Source organism: Mixophyes fleayi, chromosome 4 (assembly GCF_038048845.1).
Source record: "Mixophyes fleayi isolate aMixFle1 chromosome 4, aMixFle1.hap1, whole genome shotgun sequence".
Classification (NCBI taxonomy): Eukaryota; Metazoa; Chordata; class Amphibia; order Anura; family Limnodynastidae; genus Mixophyes; species Mixophyes fleayi.
The window spans coordinates 26,545,482-26,567,041 of record NC_134405.1 but is presented as its reverse complement, the minus strand read 5'-3'; the positions used below and the strand labels follow the sequence as shown (position 1 = coordinate 26,567,041).

Sequence of the window (21,560 nt, the reverse complement as noted above, 5' to 3'; positions counted from 1 at the left end):
CGCTCTCATTAAAAATGATTACTTCCTCTATGATGACAGTCTGTGTCACTGAAGGAAGGACCTCTGAAACACAATCTGGCGGTCTCAGTCCAGAGGGTTTCAACTTGCGCGCATAACAAGACATTTTATCATTTACCCTAATCAATAATTTAAAGGTATCTGCAAATATGTTTTAAGGGGACCAGTCACCACCACTTTCTAATTGGCCATAAAGGACCTGATTTAGAAGGATATGGAAGTCCATTTTCGCCACATAAAATGGGACTCACATAAATCTGGATGCACTGAGCGTGCACACAACGTATATCCATATTTTGGGTCAATCTTATATTTGTGTCAAGTAGCTCTTGGAAAGGGGTGACGGGATCAGGGGTAAATTTGGCGGACATGGAAAAGCAAGTTAACTATGCCTCTATTATATTCTCTTTGCGTAGACCATAGACCTGATTAAATATTAAGTTGATGAACACATATTTGCACCTGGCATATCTATATGCTAGATTTAAAGTGCAACGTATCTTAAGTCACAAACAACTCAATATATAGTCACAGAAATGTAAGTTTATTAGTGCATTTTTGCATCTATACAAAATGTGCAATTTTACATTTAACTCTAATTCACAGCCAAACAGCCAATTGGTGAATATATTCTATTATACTATTAAGATCATTGTGTTTCACAGTACTTTGTCTCTAACAGCAATGTCTTAGACTTCATACATTCTCTGAGATAGACTGCATACTATCTCCGAGATCTTACTGTGACTAAACAGAAAAGGAGACATGATGAATGATGAAGTAGCAAGCACATGTAGTAGATGCCCATCCTTTTTGTAACAACTTGTTTAACTTGCATACGTTCATTATTCAATCAGAGTTAATATTTTTCCTAATAGGTGATAGATCTACTTTTAAACGTGGTCATATTTCAACCTTGTGCCTCAAGAATCTGCTGTTTACATTAACTGTCTGTGGTTCTCTCATCGACCTATGGTCCTTGTAGGAATAACTGCAAGGGCTGTCGCATTTTGTGTCGCACTGGAAACTGACGTGCATCTAAGAGTTCCATGTACTGCAGCTCTGGAGTTACCATTTTAACACAACCTGTACGGACATAGGGAGGAAGATTTTTCCTTACAGCCCATCCTAGAATCTTCTCCTGTCCAGCTTGATAAGGCTTAAGTAATTCTTCTTTAATGTCTTCTGCTATAACAGGCTCCAATCTCTCAAGACAAAATTCAGCCAATTGCTGTCTTCTTTCTCTCAACCTCCTCACCTCGTTTTCCATCTTTACCTTTCCAAACCTTTCTACCTTCTCCCAAAATGTACGGTTAAAGTGGGAATAGAGGTACCAGTCTAGAGCATTCCAAGCCCTCAGTCGCTCTACGTCTCTTTGCTCCAGTAGCACTGAAGCCCCACGCATGTTGAGTTTAAAGGTCACCACATCATCAAGCTCCCAACACAGCTCCTCTTTCAACAAGATCATGGATTCATCAAAGTTCTCAGTGAGAAGAACCAAGTTAAAAGTCCTCTCCACTTCTTGGACTTGTGCCTTTGCCAGAGCTTCCGTAAATGGGGCATCAGGGTTATATCCTAGATCAAATGACAATAGGTTGCGGGCGAATTGGTTTGATTTATCTTTTTGGTGATAGTAGCGTGATGGGTTGGAAACAAATGCTTTGAATCGACGTGCCTTCCTGAAAGCAGATGATCGAAAACGATAGTAGGAAAAAGCGGACTCTGCCATTTTAGCCGGATCACGTATAATTGTGAAATAGAAGGAATCTGAAGGCATCACCTTCTGAACCTGAGAAATAAATAAAGTTTGTTTTATTCATGTGCTTTTGTAATTATTTCATGGTATATGTGCACAATGCCTAGCGTCAGGTGCACTCGATATGTGCATTGTTCTACAAGGAATACTGAAGATTTATTTACCACCCTTATGCAATAAGCCTCACTACTCATATGTTGCTATTATTATATTTTATTTATATATCTACAATGTATTACTCAGGGCCTTGTATTACCGGCAAATTACAAACTGAATCAAATGTTGGCCCTGTCCAAACAGGCCTTTAATTAAAAATGTATACAAAAAGTACAGGAAAGAAACATGGAAACTATGGGAGGTAGTGGACAATTTAAGGTCAAGTAGTTGTAGTGAAGATATAAATAGTGGAATAGAAGAATAGTCCTCTTGAATAGGTGGGTCTTTAGGTAACATCTGAAGATTTTTAAGTTTGAGGAGAGGGATAAAACATTCCATATAAGGGAAGTTGCGCTGGAGAAACCTTGCAGCTCTACATATTAGGAGGTATTGTGAGAGTTCACCATTTGATGTTCCCTAGAGGAGTGCATAATTCCTTTAAACTTAGTGACAACCTATGTGGTCATAGCAACAAGCAAAGAGAACTTCTCTGGATGCCAGAGGAGTAACTACAGTAACTACAATGAGCTTTAAACCTTTAGAGGATGGCTTAATATGCTCTGCTTAGTTCACTTCTATTTTGTTCAAAAAGAATACCAACAATGGGGAGGGGAACCAGTGGAGAAGGGACTGGAAGTTTTGTAGCTGTTCTCTGATGATAAAGAGATGCTGCATACACTCGAGCAACCTCTGCTTAGACATCTGTCCAAGCAACTTTGTCTTCATCCTACCTACAGTTTTATATTCCATCCCAGGTGTCCAACCCAACTGAGTGGGCGTAAGTCAACACTTGTTTCCTAAAATAGGAGTATGTTTTTCCTGGGACAAACAATGTTACAATGCAGAGGGTGCAAACTAGTATATTATTTTGTACATAAGCTAAATACTGGCTGTTTTTCATGTAGCACACAAATACTTGATAGCTTAATTTTTACACTGAAATTTAAAGTTGATCTAGGACATGCCCTTTCTCATTTATAAATCTACCATCATATTTTACCTTTAGCTCCCCTTTCAATGCAACATGGTTTTGACAAAGGGGCAAAGTAACTATTTTTTTTGCTTTGCTCTCCTTAATGACTCAGGCCCATAATCTCAAAATGTTGTTTAATTTGAAGCGGCACATCTTGAAGATGGTCTTGATATATGCAGTAAAGGAAAGTGTAAGGCAAGCTTGGACATGAGGAGAATATAAGGACAATAGTGGCCCTTGAGTGCAAGGGAGAGATCAGGCAGAGGTTAGGACGATAATGAGACATCATCATTAAATTTATGTTTAAATTCCATGAGCAGATGGCTGAAAGATTGTTGGAGACATTCGGTGGTAGTCAGCATATCGATGCCGAAAACACCAACAACACTTACCCCAACATCTTGTTGGCGAACGTCTCCTGCCCGACGCACTTCATTGACGACTGTTGTGAAATGCGACTTCAAACAATTTCGATGAAGGAAGAAGCCGGCGACACTGTGAAAGGCGACGATATTATTGCTGCTGTTAAGGGGGTAATTGAAGCATGCGGCCATGTACAGTGTAGAAGCGCTTGTAAACTACATTGCCGGGGTAAGTGTAGTCGGGGTTTTCAGCATCGATATGCTGTACCCAACAAGGAGACATTGACTAATATGTAGAGTTCAGGCGCAGAGGGATAGATCTGTGTGTCATCTGCAAACAAGTGATATTGGAAGCTGTAGAAAGGTACAAGTTTACCAAGAGAGGTGGCATGAACTTAGAGCATGTTGTGACTTTTGGACATAAACAATATCTCTTCCGTGGTATAACACAATGGTGCAGAATGTCTCTCATTAGTGTTACTAAGTTCTCATGGCCACATAGCGGAGCTCATTTAGAGTTGGACGTACATTAATTTTTTATGTATGATGCACATTTCCATACTGTTCATGGGCACCAAAGTACATCTGCACATATATACGTATCTAGATTTTGCATATCATTAACCTGCATCCCCTTACACCCGGAGAGCCGGAATAGGGTGGGACAATTGTTAGAGCACATTCACATAACTGCGACACAGGTGACTATGGTCACATCCCTCATAAAAGGTGTATCTCTTACAAGTGCTGGTAGAATGGTGCAAGGATTCACAATGACCATCAGCACCACCATCTATCCGCCTCCGATTGGATTACTGCGTATAGACCCTTCCAGTACATAGTGATTAAATCATTAGTGTTGCACACATATTGGGCCCGATTCATAGTTGGATGCAACCTGCACGCAACTTGCCTTTTAAAAAAGAGCTCAGAACATGAACGTATTCAAATCCAGACATTTACAAAGATACGCTCTGATATGAATATGGTAGTAAATCACTTACAACACGTAAATCTCATGTAAGCGTAACAGCATACTTTTTTTTTTGCATTGTGTTCAAAGCAATTGCACTTTATTCCCCACATGTGTATTACTCCTAATTTACATATGAACACACATGCAGGTATTTCAGTAATTACATTTAATAGTTTTAAAATACTGTACTAAATAAATGATAACTAGGGGCCTGATTCATTAAGGATCTTAACTTAAGAAACTTCTTATTTAAGTCTCCTGGACAAAACCATGTTACAATGCAACTGGTGCAAACTAGTTTTCTGTTTTGCACATAAGTTAAATACTGACTGTTTTTTCATGTAGCACAGAAATATTAATTTTAAATTTCAGTGTACAAATATGCAATCAAGTATTTGTGTGCTGCATGAAAAAACAGTCAGTATTTAACTTATGTGCAAAACAGAAAACTAGTTTGCACCCCTTGCATTGTAACATAGTTTTGTCCAGGAGACTAAAATAAGATACCTCTTCATTTAAGATCCTTAATAATTCAGGGCCCAGAATCTGATTAGTTTCTATAGGCAACATCTCCACTTTTGAAACCCGCAGTTTAGTTAATGTACCCCCTAGGTTTTTCTGCAGAAACAAAACAATACAATATAGTACTAGGCTATCAAAAGAGATAATTAGTTTGTTGTTCAGGAGCCTGGGATTGGCTCACTGCCTCCTCTTACTGGAACTCCTGGTGTTCCTTCACAGGCTCCAGGGGCTCTTCTTTTGCCTCCTCCATGGCCTCCTCCCTCACCTCCTATTGACAAAGGCGATGGTGGCGTTTCTGAAGAAATATGACACATCGGTATTTTGATTACATTTTAATAAATATTATTTCTTTGCTTTCCTCTCTCTCTCTCTTTCTCTCTCTCTCTCTCTCTCATATATATATATATATATATATATATATATGTATATATATATATTTAGGTTTCAATTTTAACCATTAAATATCACACATGCAGTATTATCACGTTGTCTAAATACAAACAACTTGTATATGGACTTGACCTAGGTGGTTTATTAAAAATTAAATTAAATTAATTAGGCTGCTTCATGGGAGTCTGAACAGCCAGTGGCGTACAACCTGTTCCATTCCTTGCTTGAGTGGCCCAGAGGCAGCTATGGCACTGGCAATATTAGTCCAGGGGAAATAGAGTGCACTAAACAAAATTATATTTGTGTGTTTTACTTGTGTTTGTGTGTGTCTCTAATTTAATTTTTTTTTTACCACTGAATGCACTGTTTTGAAAAAAAAAATATGGTTTCTTTGTTTCTGTGTACATTTAATGTAATAATACCATTTTAATTTAACCCAAAAGATACGTACATGAAAAATATCTTGAAATCACATTTGCCTTGAAAGTCAAAAAATCTTGTGATTCTGGGGGACCAGGATCTACATCGCCTTCCTCCTGACCAGCAGCATCTGCCTCTTAAAATGGACGAAAAAATTCTATAAATGAGGGTAAGTATTGTCTTCTTTGAAGAGGAAAAACATCTACTCCTTTAATAAGCACAGAAAGCTGGCTATGGTGGCAAACTGCTGCTTTATGGGCACAAGGGACTCCTCATAGAGTGGAAAATGCATAAATTCATGGATGCACGACAGGAGCGCCCACAACACCACTTTTTGCACACGACTAAAGGTGGACTGAGAGCATCCTGTCGCGACACCAACTGTGGTCTGAAATGACCTAGATGCATCATCAATGTTTATTTATATAGCACCAGCAAATTCTGTACAAAAGTGTAATACCGCCAAGATTGGGGTCAGCAGTGGTATTGCTGTAGAGGTTCTAAGTCACTCTGCACAATGCGCGGTATCTATGATGTGGTGGAAGCCGATAGCAATGGACCTCCTCAGCAAGTGATATCCCTGACACATGGCCTGAAGACACGCTCCCTGGGCCAGCGAAGGTGTACCAGTTGATGGTTTCAGACGGGACAATGTCTGTCATCCTCCAGAATCATAGCTTCTGCAACTATTTACTATACTGTATTTGAGAAAGATGGAGGTAAAAAAATAAGGTAAAAAAATGACCTTATGCATTGTAGATTTTTAGGTCCCCTTTGAAATTATACATTATAGACAAAAATACTTACAGCTACCACAGCATCTTCCATTTTAATAAGATTTGTTTTTAAGGCTCTGTGTTTAAAAAGCAAAAAAATAAAAACAATTATTTCCAATTCAGTATAATAAAGCATTTGATGTTAGTTTTAAAATACATTTTAATATTAGAAACAAAATGACAATGCTTATGTATGCAACTACGTATATATATTTATAAAAATATATTGCAATGCAAAGGTCTACAAATGCTATCAAAGGAACAGAAAGACAATTTAAAACATCTGCATATGCTAATGTATGCAATGCTTCTTAAATAAAAAATAATCAATTTGCTTTGTTGCTACTGAGATGCATTTGTGAAAGATTCACCTACCTCTTTAACTCAGTCCTTGTTATGGCAAGGTCTCCCTCCATTGATCTTTCATAGTGTTGTTTGATGAAATGAGTGGTGTCAATTGTCCAGCATTCCATTAGAATATGAGAGGCAATGCCATGTTTGTCATCATCATCATCACCATTTATTTATATAGCGCCACTTATTCCGCAGCGCTGTACAGAGAACTCATATCAGTCCCTACCCCATTGGGGCTTACAGTCTAAATTGCCTAACACACACACACACACAGCTAGGGTCACTTTGTTAGCAGCCAATTAACTTACTAGTATGTTTTTGGAGTGTGGGAGGAAACCGGAGCACCCAGAGGAAACCCATGCAAACACAGGGAGAACATACAAACTCCTCACAGATAAGGCCATGTTTGGGAATTGAATTCATGACCCCAGTGCTATAAGGCAGAAGTGCTAACCACTTAGCCACCGTAAATAGTGATGATAATGGTGATGTCATCACTATCATCTGTCAGAAGTATTCTTGTTTTCATCGCTAGGACTTGAATCTGCTACATCCTCCCTACTGTACCCGGGCTTCGTTAATCTGCCCCTTCCCGCCCCTATAGTCATAGGCAGTCATAAGTGTCATTTGCATTCAGATATGAATTGTATACATTTGCACTCATCAGTGAAGGTCACGTTCTAGCACATGCGCAGAGTTATTTCACGCAAGATATTGCATGCAAATAGACTTACATCCGAAGAGGAATCAGGCCCATTATATCAAACAGAGGACATATATTTAGATTACTTAAATAACATTTCCATTTGGATTATTTCAGGAAAGCAGATTTTCCATTTGTATTTCATTGCATTTTATATTGTAAATGCGACATTCACGTAAATGAATAAATGTTAGGACTATATATCCTCTTGTGTAGTCCATTCCGCTATTATATTGTGTTAAAGTAGGGTAAGGTGAATTTAGCATTTACTACTACTAATAATGTCAATCCATATCTGTCACCATTGCCACGGTGCATCCGCTCACAGGCTGCTCCACTGGCTTCTGCTCCTCCTCATCCCACCCCTCATCTAGTGACAAGAGAGCGGTGGACATATGGCATCCCCGTCGCTCTCCGCATGCCAGCATTGGTAGCAGAATCGGTAGCAGTTCTGGCATGCAGATGATTACTTCGGTAGCTGCTTCTCTGCCTGCCCCCCCATCTGTGCAGTCCCCCTTCACTCTGTTCCCCCCACCACATGCCTATCATTTTCATCAGTTCTATCACATATGCTGGGCTGCCCCTCCATCTCCTTGATGCTGCTCCTGCAGTCTTGCAGTGTGGCAGCAGCATAGCTTCACATGACATATCATCCGTGCAGGTGCCTGATGTTGGGGCTGTCCCTGCCTCTGTCCATGACCCCCCAGTTTTCTGCCGCTGTGCTGGTTGCCTCATCCTGGCGGAGTGAAGATGCAGTCTTGTTGGTGCCCCTGTCTCCTTCATGCTTCTTCATGCAGTCCCCAGCTGTCCACCCCTGCTCCCTTTTTGTCCCCGATTCTGCCCCAGTCATTGCCCATCTCCACCCCCCTGGTACCTCCACAGGCCCATCCCAATTCTTCCCCTCAATTGATGACCATTCCCTGCTGTTCGTGGTCCCCCCAGTGCCACTGTCCCTGATGTCACTTGCCCTCCACCATTAAGCCTCCTGGCGAGGTGAACAATTGTCGGGTCAGCAATTCCACCAGATAGTCCCTGCTTCCCCTTCACTGACCCTACATCTTACTAGGTTCTTCCTCCCAACCCCTGGCTTCCTGGCACTGCCCATTCTGGCTACTCTTTTTACCATCTTCCCCTCCCATGTGGCTAAGTATTTTGTCTGACTGATTCCTCTATGGCCTGGTCCCGCCGCATTTGGTTATATTTTCTCCGCCTCCAGCCTTGGTTTCTAGCCTATACAATACTTATCCATGTAAGTGCATTTGCAAGTGTGCGTCTGAAATAACTTCACTATATTTCTTTGTTATTTTCATGGGACTGTGGATTTGGACTAGTAAACCATTCGAAAGACCAGACAAGATGAAGACAAAGCCACATGAGGACACAGGAACCTGCAGATCCGAAAGACTCAATTCATGCTACATACTGTTTACTCGCATACTGCTACATTATTATTTGTATCAGTAGAGCCATTGTGTACATTTTAGCTGTTTTAAACAGCGCCAAAACCCCACCTTTTTGCACTTGGTTTCTACCAGTTTGCCCAGCCATCTACGTTTCCTTGTGCTCCACTCCCTTAACCCTTCTCTGTTACCCCCTCCTCTGCCCAGGCCCCATTTTCTCCATTTTCCCTCTAACCTGGCATGCCAAGCCTGGCCCACTCCTCTACCTCCCTCCTGTCACTTCCTACTCTAACCCTTCACAGGTGACCTTTGATCAGTCTAGCCTCTAAAACCAGCAGTTGCCCTCCGAAGTATTGCCTGGAGTTGCCTGTTCTACCTCTGTTGCCCCTGCCCCACTCTCCTCCTCTACTAGCATATATGTCCACCCCCTCCCAGCACACTTCAACAATTCCTATCCAGGTGCCCCCAATGGTAGTAATGGCATGAATGTCAAGGTGTGGTTGGAGGTTACTCAGTCTAGGGCTGGATCAGTGGATGGTGGTGCTTCCAGAAACAGAGCGGGGCAAAGGCGACTTAGTGTATCTTTTACCTCCTGAGGGAAATGTTTTGCCTTTAACTGCGTGCATTGTGACAAAGGCTCAGCATGTAGATCTGGCGTTTTTTGTGCAGTGTGGAGGTTGCTAAATTGTGGGGCATGCAAGAGATTTTGAGGGAGTTAGCAAAGTCACTCGGAAACAGGTTCAGTATCTCAGAAGTTTGCAAATAGAGTGATCCCACAGGGGAGGATTGTTTTGTCAGAAGCTTGAGAGTGCTACAGTGGATGTTCTGAAAGGTCATCATTTTATTAGGTTATCTGGGTAAATAACAAAGGATTTGTTGATATGGCAGGATTTCATTCAACAATTTAATGGGGTTTGTTTGTGGGTTCCTCTTCCCACACCTAACAGTGACATGCAGCTGTTTACAAATGTGGCTGGATATTTCAATGTCGGGGCTTACTTACTGGAGATTGGTGCATTGAACCTTGACCCCTTGATTGGCATGAGGAGGTGCAAAGAACTTGCTCCTGTTGGAATTATTCTCAATTATAGTAGTGGAACAATTGGATGCAGATTGCTTACAAGACAAGAGCATAGTGTTCTGATGTGATGGGGTGGTACAGACGGTTAATAACCAACAAGCCTCATCACCTCCAGCAATTAGATTGCTTAGACACTTGGTCTGGGTTAGAGTTAGTGTTGTGGTGCCTAAGTAAAAGGAAGTAGGTTTGTCATGCCCAGATTCTGTTTGGCAGATTATCAGGCTGGCATGAAAGAACTCACTGGGAAAGTGTTGACCACCACGTCTTTGAAGAGGTATAGAGAGCTGTGGACAGAGTGGGATTTGTTCAGTAAAGCGAGTTGCCAGGGTAAAAGATGGAAGCTTTCTTTGTTAAACTTTATCTAGGACTATTTTTCTTAAGGAAGGTCCAAGGCCTCTATGGTCACAATGTTGCCAGGTGTTTCTATTTTCTACAATTGCAAAACATCTCAGATGTCAGAATTAGTGAATTAGTGGCATTCTTTAAGTTTTCGTACTATATCGGTTTGCTTATGTCATGGCCACCAATGTGGCATAAGCTTGTAGAACTATGCGGTAGAGATCTTCACCTATAGCAGCCGCCTTTCCCGTAGAGACTAGATGCGCTCATAGGTACTTGGATGCCCCCAGGACTTACACTCAGTGTAGTACAAGTTTATGTTCACACGGCGGCGCACAGGTACAGGAGGTAATACACGGAGTAGGGTCGGGTCAGAGATCTGTGGAGTGGCCAAGCACAGGTGGAGATGACAGGTGCTAGCTAGATAAAGGTCACAGACAAATTTTCAGAATCTGAGTACAGGCAAAAGATCAGGGACACAGGCAAATATTCAGAAACCAGGTGCAGGCAAAAGATCAAGGTCAGAGGCAAATGTTCAGAATCCAGGTGCAGGCAAAAGATCAGGGTCACAGGTAAATATTCAGAATCCAGGAACAGGCAGAGGTCATACACAAGGGAACAATCAGAGGTTAAACACCAACAGGGCTCAGAAGCAGGCAGCAGTACTGTGAACAGACCACTATAACCAGCAGTGAGGCTCCTACCTCACATCCTTAAATAGTACTAAGAGCCAATCAGGACAGAGGAGGACAGGGCTGACTATCAGCCTCCGGAGGCCGCTAATTAATTACTAGCTAGAACTGGCATAGGTAATAACATAAACCAGGAAGCATGTATAAAAATATAAATGAACCAGTTTAAATCATATAAGAGTTCACCCTGGAGTTGGAGGATGTCCCTACACCCTCCTACATCTATGCCACAAGGATAATCCCAAAGAATAATATCAGAGCATAGAAACTAAAGGACGTGCCCGGCTGCTAGATCACCGCAGGATGCTGCGTACCGCAGCGGCTCGTGACATCTTACAAAGCATGTGGTTTTTCAATGGCATAGTTTGGTTTGTAAGATCCTCAGATCAAGAACTTATCAACTCGGTAAAGGGCTTGCACAGTGGGATTTACCTAATTTTTCATCAGCATGAAGCACCTGGTTGACTTGTGGTTTGTGGCCCTTCGAGGGTCTTTTCACGGTTTATGAATCACCCCATGCGTCCTTTTCCTTGACTAGGACTGTTGTGTTTAGCTGTCTATTTGCTGACTTTGTTGGATGTTATCAGTAATGGGCTGCTTTAATTCAATGTATCATCTGTCTATGTTTCAATTTGTCACGTGAAGGTATAGATTGTGGGCATTCCTTTGTATACTAAGCCAGTAACACTTCTTCAGCTCAAAACATTATTATTATTATCGTAGATTTGTAAGGCACCACACATACATAAAACAGGGACATACAAGGCAGACAAAATACATGTAGACATGAAAACAAAGGGTATGAAGGACCCTGATCATTAGAGAGCTTGCATTCTAAGTGGAAGAGGGCACAGCTGAAACAAAAGGAGCAAATGTGGCTCAGTGGAGATTGGGACAGTTGTGAGGGTGCATTAGTGTGAATAGTGTTATGGGGGATAAGGTCACTTCTAAAAAATAGATGGGTTTTCAAAGAGCGTCCATAGATTTGAAGGCTGTGGGAAAGATTGACCATGGTAGGGAATTCCATAAGTGGGGAGCAGCGCGGGAGAAGTCTTGCAGTGGTAGTGAGAGGTGTTTGCCAGAGACTAAACAAAGCGCAGGTCAAAGGTAGATCTAAGAGGGGGGAGGGAGAGTATTTTGATATGAGATTTGAGATTATACAGTGATAGTATTGTTGATGGCTTTGTAGAGAAGTGTAAGTAATTAGAATTTGATTCTGAAGGGCACAGGGATTTAGTGTATAGATTTGCAAAGTGGTGCACAGCATTTAGGGTGGATTAAATAGTGGTTATATGGGTGTCAGGAATGCCAGATAGCAGGAGGTGTAATAGTCAAGACAGAAGATAATGAGAGAATGGATAAGCGTTTTTGTAGCATGTTGAGTAAGAAAAGGGTGTACTCTGGCAATGTTTTTAAGGTGGAGTTGACAGGTCTGGGAGAGAGGTTGGATGTAGGGAATAAAGCAGAGGGCAGAGTCAAGTGTGACACCAAGGCAGCGGGCTTGGAAGACTAAACTGTGGTGTTATTGACAATGAAGAAGATTTGAGGCAGGTGTGGCAGGAGTGAAGAAAATAAGCTCAGTTTTGGACATGTTAAGTTTTAGGTAGCATTGGGACATCCATGTGGAGATAGCAGAAAGACAGTTGGTTGCATGATATTTAGCATGAGCATTTTCCTGGGGGCTAGGGTCAGGCTAGGCTTTAGGGGCATGCGTTGGTCTTTATTGCTAAGAACCCTGTCCATGAATGAAGCCAAGTTTGGGCATCCTGAAGTGCTAGCTATTCATTTGGCAGGAAATGATCTTGAGAACTCAAAGGATTAGATTTTAGAGCAAGAATTAAGTCTAACACTTCACCTAATCTGGGTGGATAATATCCCCCGGAATATGTGGAAACATGCTAATAGTGCTGATCGCCTCAATAAGGCCCGTTCTAAAGTGTCCATTGGAAGATTTTTGTTGGGGAAAGAAGGATCAGTGGTATCTCACCCTGGGACTAAATTTAATTGCACTCATTCAGGTGGTGGTGGAGCACTCTTTTTTAAAAGGGAAGTTATCGTTAGTAACAGTTCCCATTGGGGAGTATTGGGTCACTGCCATTTCGGGTGTGTTTCGGCTACAGAGCCAAACAAGCGAGGGTAGGGCTCCACTGCCTTGAAGTGTCAGAGTACATTTTTGGTTGCCAAAATTTTGGTGTTGGAATGGCTGGTAGTTGATTGGTTCTGCTTTTTATTTGTGACCACTTTAATTAATTTATTTCCAATAAATATTTGTGACCTTTCTTTGCCAAACAAATATCAAGTGTCCTTTTTTATTAGGTATGATAACTCTTGATAAGTGCATTTAGGTAACAGCTAATGTTAATTCAGCCACTTGTTGACTTATTACTAATATTCTTGAGCTTGACACATTTTGAAATACATCAGACTTAACATGCCTACATAAGTATGTTTTTAGTGTGCTTTTTTTCCTGGTTATGTTCAGTGCCCAAATGAGTTTAATACTTCTAAGTAGACAAATATTTGGCATACCTGACCTAGAGAGTTTATGTTCAACAGTTTAGTAAGTACACAATGAAAAATAATGATAGTACAACACAACACTGTGGTGTTACCTCTGGGAGATGGAAGCGCATGTGGTGACACAGGATGTCGTACTGCTGCGTTATGGAGGCATTGAACCCTTTCACACTGCGAGAGTGAAAGAGATCGGGATATTTAAATTGGTGTCTGAAAGGCAAAGCGAAGTTTAATCCGTTTCTGTCTCCATAACGGTGCAGAAGATTCAATATGGTGCTCCCAGCAGTTTTGTGGGTCTTTAAAAACATAATGTGCTTTTTAGCCTGGCAGGTCCGAGAAGTTGATGAAGGCACTGCAAACATCAAGCCCAGATCAGCTGCCTGAGGGGACCTGACAATGGAATACAATATTTTATATCTCAGTATACAGGTTAGCACATATATTTACTGAAGCTAATTAAAAGAACCCTAGCAGAAATATTATGTTTGTTGAGCCTATTACTTTTACTTGGATCTGTAATACTCTTAATGAACAGTTGACAATGACCTATGAATAACTGATATGTGTTCCTCAAGTTCCTGCTTATATAAGCAGCTTCCTGGGAGCAGCTCACTGTCAGTTTATTGAGTGTGTTGCAGTGAACCAGTGGGTCTATATTAGTAGGCCTGTTACTCTTGGATTGTGTACCTGTAACATGTGGCTTGTATGACTACTTTTATGACTTTTGTCCCTTTGGCTGTGGACAACTATGCTTTTGGCCCTTGATTACCTTACTAACTCTTGACCTATGCCTATCACCATGATCTTTCTATAGACTACTCTATGCTACGGAAAACAGTCTTACACCTAAAAGTAGTAAGTCTGGATATATTATCCTGCAAATCTATCAGATCTGACAATGTACTGCAAATGGGTAGTTGAAGTTTCCAAAACAAGAGCCTCATTATGAAAAACATTTAAAGCAAATCCGAATAAGGGTCAAAGCACCAGTCAGGGAATGGATATAAGAAAAAAAGACCTTTTCTATCACCCAGTACATTGTTAAGTCCATCATAAGCAAATAAAAAAATACTGTTAGGTACCTCCCAACTCCTTGCAGTCTGATTAAACCCTGACTAAAACAAGACAGTCACCCAAATTCTGGACTGCCCCACTAGATTCATTATATTTGGCAGACTGTCCTGCTTTCTCCTACCTGTTATTTTCACATGAAATTTAGGACACTTCAACTAGCCATGGTGTTAAATCAATAGCACCCATGTTTAATAATTTAGCCTCCCTCCAGCCAAAACATTAAAATAATAATATTCACATTTGATAAATAGATCTATAAAACAGCCTTAATACTAATCGTAGTAAGCTGGAATTCACCAGTTAAAACTCTGTACCATTAAAATGTCTTTCAGTCCTGACAGTGTCCTACTAAAGGGGTAGTGAGTTTCCAAAACATGAGCTTTATCCTGAAGAACATTTAAAGTACACTCAAAAAAAGGTAATTGAAAGCACCAGTCAGGAAATAAACCTAAAAAAAAGACTATCACCCAGTGCACTGTTAATTCCGTCATAAAGCAATAAATAGAATATGGCAAAACTTTGAATTTGTTTAGAGCAGTCTGTCCTTTATACATTCATGCAAGAACAGCACTGGTAGAGAGACCCAGAGCTGAATTAAGGCTCTGGTGGGGCCAGGACACTTTAGACAGTGGGCTCCTATGACGTATTATGGTTATTATTTTAGACACATTTTAGACAATTACACAGGCAACACTGTGTGCGCTACTGTTCGGTGCACGCATCTCTCCCTTCATGAGCAGTACAGTGTGAAGCGGGACATACCTCCCAACTGTCCTTGTAGTTGAACCAAATCCTGACAAAGCGAGACAGTCACCCAAATGTGGGACTGCCCCACCAGATTCAGGACAGTTGGCAGACCTGTTCTTGTCATTTTCACCACCTGTGGCTGCTGGTGTCTTTAGTTTAGTTGTTGGTGGTCTGGGTCCTGGAATGTTTAGGGCCCTATAATTGAAAAATAAATGGGTATATGAAATTTAGAAAACTACAACCAGCACCGGTGTTACATCAATAGTAATTAAGCAAAATTACAAAGAAGAAAACTGTCATGGTCAAAAGTTTTGTGAATGACACAAATATTATTTTTCACAAAGTCTGCTGCCTCAGTTGTTATGATTTGCATATACTGCAGAATATTATGAAGAGTGATCGGATGAATTGAAATTAATTTCAAAGTCCCTCTTTGCCATGACAATGAACTTTATGCCAAAATCAACATTTCCACTGCATTTCAGCCCTGCCACAAAAGGACAAGCTGACATCAGGTCAGTGGTTATCTCGTTAACACAGGTGAAAGTGTTGAAAGTGTTGACGAGGACAAGGCTGGAGATCACACTGTCATGCTGATTAAGTTAGCATAAGAGACTGGAAGCTTTAAAAGGAAGGTGGTGCTGGAAATCATTGTTATTCCTCTGTTAGCCATGGGTAACTGTAAGGAAACACATCATTGCTTTGCACAAAAAAGGGTGTCACAGGCAAGGATATTGCTGCTAGTAAGATTGAATCTAAAATCTACCATTTATCAAATCACCAAGAACTTGAAGGAGAGAGGTTCAATAGTTGTGAAGAAGGATTAAGGGCGCCTAAGAAGGTCCAGCAAGCGCCAGGACATTCTTCTAAAGTTGATTCAGCTGCGAGATCAGGGCACCACCAGTGGAGAGCTTGCTCAGGAATGGCAGCAGGCAGGTGTGAGTGCATAGTGCATCTGCACGTACAGTCAGGCGTAGACTTTTAGAGGATGGCCTGGTGTCAAGAAGGCCAGCAAAGAAGCCACTTCTCTCCAGGAAAAACATCATGGACAGACTGATATTCTGCAAAAGGTACAGGGATTGGACTGCTGAAGACTGGGGTAAAGTCATTTTCTCTGATGAATCCCATTTCAGATGGTTTTGGGCATTAGGAAAAACGCTTGTCCGGAGAAGGAAATGTGAGCACTACCATCAGTCCTGTGTCATGCCAACAGTAAAGAATTATGAGATCGTTCATGTGTGGGGTTGCTAATCATCCAAAGGAGTGGGCTCACTCACAATTTTGCCTAAAAACACTGCCATTAATAAAGAATGGTACCAAAACATCCTCCAAGAGCAACTTCTCCCAACCATGCAAGAACAGTTTGGTGATGAACAATGCCTTTTCCAGCATGATGGAGCATCTTGCCATAAGGCAAAAGTGATAACTAAGTGGCTCAGGGATCAAAACATCGAAATTTTCGGTCCATGGCCAGGAAACTCCCCAGACCTTAATCCCATTGAGAACTTGTGGTCAATCCTCAAGAGGCGGATGGACAAACAAAAACCCAAAAATTCTGTCAAACTCCAAGCATTGATTAGGCAAGAATGGGCGGCAATCAGTCAGTATGTGGCCCAGAAGTTGATTGACATCATTCCAGGGAGAATTGCAGAGGTCTTCAAAAAGAAGGGTCAACACTGCAAATATTGACTCATTGCATAAACTTCATGTGATTGTCAATAGAAGCCTTTTATACTTATTAAATGCTTGTAATTTTACTTCAGTATACCATAGCAACATCTGACAAAAAGGTCTAAAAACACTGAAGCAGCAAACTTTGTGAAAACCAATACTTGTGTCATTCTCAAAACTTTTGGTCATGACTGTAGGTGATAATTACAGTTTCCAAAGCTAGTAGAGACTTCTCAGAAGACTCAAAGCTGTATTTACTAAGGGGTAAATGTATCAATCGGCGGATATCAGTGGTTTTCCGTTAGTATTTAAAACGGCAATAATAGTAGAGGCTAAACCCACCAGACTATGCCCTAAATGCATTCCTACCAAATATTAAAACATGAGGGTACTTATGTAGTCACTTATCGCCTGTTTTTTTTCACATTAATAAAAAAACTTTAGAGTTTTTTGGGGGTTTTTTTATCGTTCCCAATTATTTTCTGAGAATTTCCGAAAATATCCATTATGATTCCATGAGGTAGGAAAATAAAATGGGAAAATAGCAGAAAGGTTGAACACTTTTGTTCAATCTAGTTCGGTATTGATACACATCGGATACAATCTAGTATTGCAGTGGCAAAGCAGTTTGATAGCGGCATTGCAGGTTTAATAAAATTAAGAAATTATTTATAAAACAGAACCATTTAGTTATTCACTCACCTCTTTGGAAAGAGGATAGCCAGATGGAAAACTGTAAATCCAATGGTGAAAATAATAAGGCCAAAGACCAGTATTTGTAATCTGTTGACTGGAGTCATTCTCCTGTAGAAAAAAGAAGCATCTGTGAGTTATCACATGAGGTTGCTGCCCTAACACCGTGACTTCTCAAAGGTGGCTGCAGAAATTATAAGCGGTCACTCCAGGGATAGCTGCACTAACTCCAAATTCCATCAGAGGTGTCTGTCCTAATAATAGAATGATACCACAGAGGTGGAGTGAGGAGACCACGCTCAAGTGCAGCTATTTTGCCCACTTATCACTTGTTGGCCAGAAGTCAGCATTGTGCGGTGGATGATGGTTACTGTTACCCTTGCGAATTTGTAATCACTTAGACAAACAATGGGAAAAGTACAAGTGTAATTAACTTTATAAAAAATAAGAAATATGTATATGCAAGACCTACAAGGATGAATACAGTTCACAAAAGTCAGGGGGTTCACCACACAAGAGTGTACTACTCAACTCTACCCTAATGGGGCTACATTCCACACCTTCTCTGAAGAACTGTCCCAGTCACTGGGCTACAGTCTTCACTCCAATGCCAGCAGGGCAGGGGACCAAGGCCAATGTCTTTCTGCGTTTTGCCTCAAATTAGCAAAGTCCATTATGTTATTTAACACATGGATTCAAATTATATATAATATAATAACTTATAACAACCACAGAATGGTATTCTTGGAACATTCCAAATTATTTTTAACCAGACAAACAAATGCACAAATGCACACGGTTCCTTGCTGTGCCAAGAAGTTGGTAAGGGGCTTGGAGATGGAGCTATAATGGAATACACAATTGCAGTATTATCTGCCTATCCAAATGAAAGCTCGGACTTGTCTTTAGGTGGAGGGCTGAGGACATCACTAGTTATCCTGGACTTTGGCAAGCTCTAACCGAAACTTGCCAACTCCAACCCCGTTTTACATGTACAGTACCTCCATCATCCCTATCTGGCTTACATCCTTCTTAGGCATTAGCATTAAACTTACTACCCAGGGGTTTTCTAACGGCATAATCACCCCCATTTCCAGCATCTCCTCTTGACTATGTTGAAGAACTCAGGGAATCATCTGATATGAGTTTCCAAATGGGCTAAACCTCCTTGGTGTCAACATGGAGGGTCAGTGCAAGAGCGCTCAAAGGTCTTCCAACACCTCCCCATCTCTCTTTTCTGCTCCTTAAGGAGCTACACACCTATCGCTCCTGCCTCTACCATTAACTCTCACTTACTGTTCGTTAACAGTTCGTTAGAGGATTAGTCTCTGCGCTGTCTATGGGAACTAAGCAAACTGCTATTGCCTTAACATCCCATTCCAGTTATGCTTTTACCCGATTGACATGGAATGTATGTAACAATGTGCATATACTATTCAAGGCTATGGTGTAGCCAGTCTTCCAAAAACAAAAGAAAAAAATCCGCATAGGGTCAGGACTCATCTCATTTCTATAATCATATTCATTTTTGATAATTTAGGTGAGAAGGTGCTCTTCCAATTAGTAAATATTTCAAAGACAAAAAATAGAATACAGGGAGAGAGAACAATTTACAAGGAAATACAACAATTTAAACTGGGGCTGTCCAATTCTCCATAATGATACATGTGATTTGATATGAGAATCTATCAAATTGGATGAACTACGAATAATTTGGCTTAATAATATTGGATATGTGTAATTATGGGAGAGAAACACTTCTACAAGTCTAATGAAGAGAAATAACAATAGATAGGCAGATATATAATAAGTAATGGAGATTCCTATACATCCAGGAATATCAGATAATCGGTTCTGGTGAGATTATGAAATAATTCGGATATTCAATTTTGCTAAATGCATGTGTAATATTAAAAGGATATATAATTATTACGTGAACATATTATTGTATGTGCAAATGTGGTAATAGTCAATGTGTTTGACGAACAAATACAACACATATACACAGGACCAGTTTAATACTTTATATAATATCATTATCCAAGAAAAATATTGTTTCTAATACATATAGACTTGGTAAGCTGGCTCCACCTAGAGGTGGATGAGTATATTTTAAATGACATATCTTCTATCTATTACACTTATTCTCTATCTATTTTTTAACAATATTTCACTGCTTAAGATTATGAACTATGCATGAATACCTAGGATAGTATGCTTTTCTTTTAGAAATTGTATAAAATAAACAATAAAGATATGAATTTTTTAAAATATAATTTTTAAATGTAATAACAGAATTTTTTTGTTTTCGTTTTGGACCCGAGTGCCTCCTTGTATTTCCAATTATATTTTTTTGTCTTTGTGGATGTGTGTCTGTGGCAATTACTTGAACCTGCCACATAGTCTATTGGCCTAGGGATGGTATTGGGTTTATGCTTATGGATATAAGCCAAATTCTTTGTAATAAGATTTAAAGTATTTGGTTGTACCCCCTTCATCACACGGTGCCCCACACGCTACCCCCTCTCCTCATCCACATTGCTGCCCCCCTCTCCTCCACCACACGCTGCCCCCCTCCTCTTCTCATCCACATTGCTGACCCCCTCTCCTCCACCACACACTGGCCCTCCCTCTTCTCCACCACACACCCTCTCCTCCGGCTGCCGGAATGGTGCGTAAGGTTCTGGCAGACCCATTCCACCAGCCGGAATGGATGGTTAGGGTACTCTTAGCCCCATTCTGGCTGCTGGAATGGGTCTGCCAGTACCTTAGGCATCCATTCTGGCAGCCGGAATAGATGGGGAATGCACTCAGCCGGAATAAATTCTAAAAATATTTTATATGTAGCTGTAATATTAAAAATTGTGTAGTTTTTAAAACAAACAACCTCTTTTGAATTACAACCACAATTGTAATAAATCGCAATGTTAAGTGGCTGATATGACAACAGTACTTTGCTAGTGTTTGTAACAAAACATCTTACAATACGCTAGTAATAATGTTCAAAAAATTATTTATGAGACTTACACAGATGGTTTGTGCGAAATTAAACCAAGCGTACTCTTACACCATGAGCATCCACACAAATATGGGAAGGATATTTATTGATCCCACAGAGACAAGAGCGTTGGTAAAGATTCGAACTCAGGTTTGCACTGTTGCAAGATGGATTGTCTAACCGCTACGACACTGTGCAAGTGGTGTAAACCATATGCTAATGAAATAGAATAGACTGTAAAGCTGAGCAGCAACTTCTTTCATAACAAACTTTTTTCCAGATTAAATTTAATTATTATTAATACTTTGAAATATTGTAGACAGAAATCATTGGTACATGCACAGTTTACATTTTTGGATATGGAAATTCAGTCATGTATACTAATAATAATACAAAATATACTAATAATGCTTGAACTTCATTATTTTTTTCGTTTCTTTGGTTTTTTTGTCCACTTAGGTTTTTTTGGCTTTCATCTCTGGATTGGTCGTATGTCTTTGCAATCAAGTCATTTTTAACTGCTGCTTCTGTGTTGTAGCTGCACACATTTTTCAACATGCCATTTAGCCATATTACACAAAATGTAGCAGGAATCAAACTCATTAACCCACTGATGCAAAGGTGATTGTTTAACTACTACGCTAACATGCGAGTGGACACAGTGGGGCATATTCAATTAGGTTTCCGGTCCGCAAAGTTAATCCACGGTACCGCAATAACGTGGATTTTCATGCGCACCCCATAGGGTTGCATAGGAAAATCTGCGTTATAGCGTTACCGTATTACCATCAATACTGTGCACTTTCTGCGGTAGCGTGCATTACGGCGGACCAGAAACCTAATTGAATATGCCCCAGTATGTGCATGAAATTGACTAGAAGGAAAAACTAAGAATCAACATCTCTCATAACAAACAGTTTAACGCCAATAATTTGGATTAAT

At 40.5% G+C, this 21,560-nt stretch overlaps 1 protein-coding gene across 1 annotated transcript; it reads right to left on the bottom strand.

The window, feature by feature from the left end:
- Positions 1 to 861: 861 nt before the first annotated feature.
- On the bottom strand, positions 862 to 5,013 carry LOC142149553 (galactose-3-O-sulfotransferase 2-like). The gene is made up of 3 exons (XM_075204883.1): positions 4,958 to 5,013; positions 3,296 to 3,425; positions 862 to 1,807 (listed from the first exon to the last, which is right to left on the bottom strand). Exons 1-3 carry the CDS (start codon positions 5,011 to 5,013, stop codon positions 989 to 991), a joined length of 1,005 nt encoding a protein of 334 aa, XP_075060984.1. The 3' UTR covers positions 862 to 988.
- Positions 5,014 to 21,560: the final 16,547 nt, after the last annotated feature.

Excerpts from the sequence above, each read along its gene's own strand:
- LOC142149553 (XM_075204883.1), bottom strand. The coding sequence starts at position 5,013 with ATGGAGGAGGCAAAAGAAGAGCCCCTGGAGCCTGTGAAGGAACACCAG. Across the intron at positions 3,426-4,957 it reads AAGGAACACCAGGAGTTCCA|CAGCAATAATATCGTCGCCT; the intron begins GTAAGAGGAGGC and ends CCCCCTTAACAG. Across the intron at positions 1,808-3,295 it reads TTCGCCAACAAGATGTTGGG|GTTCAGAAGGTGATGCCTTC; the intron begins GTAAGTGTTGTT and ends TTTATTTCTCAG.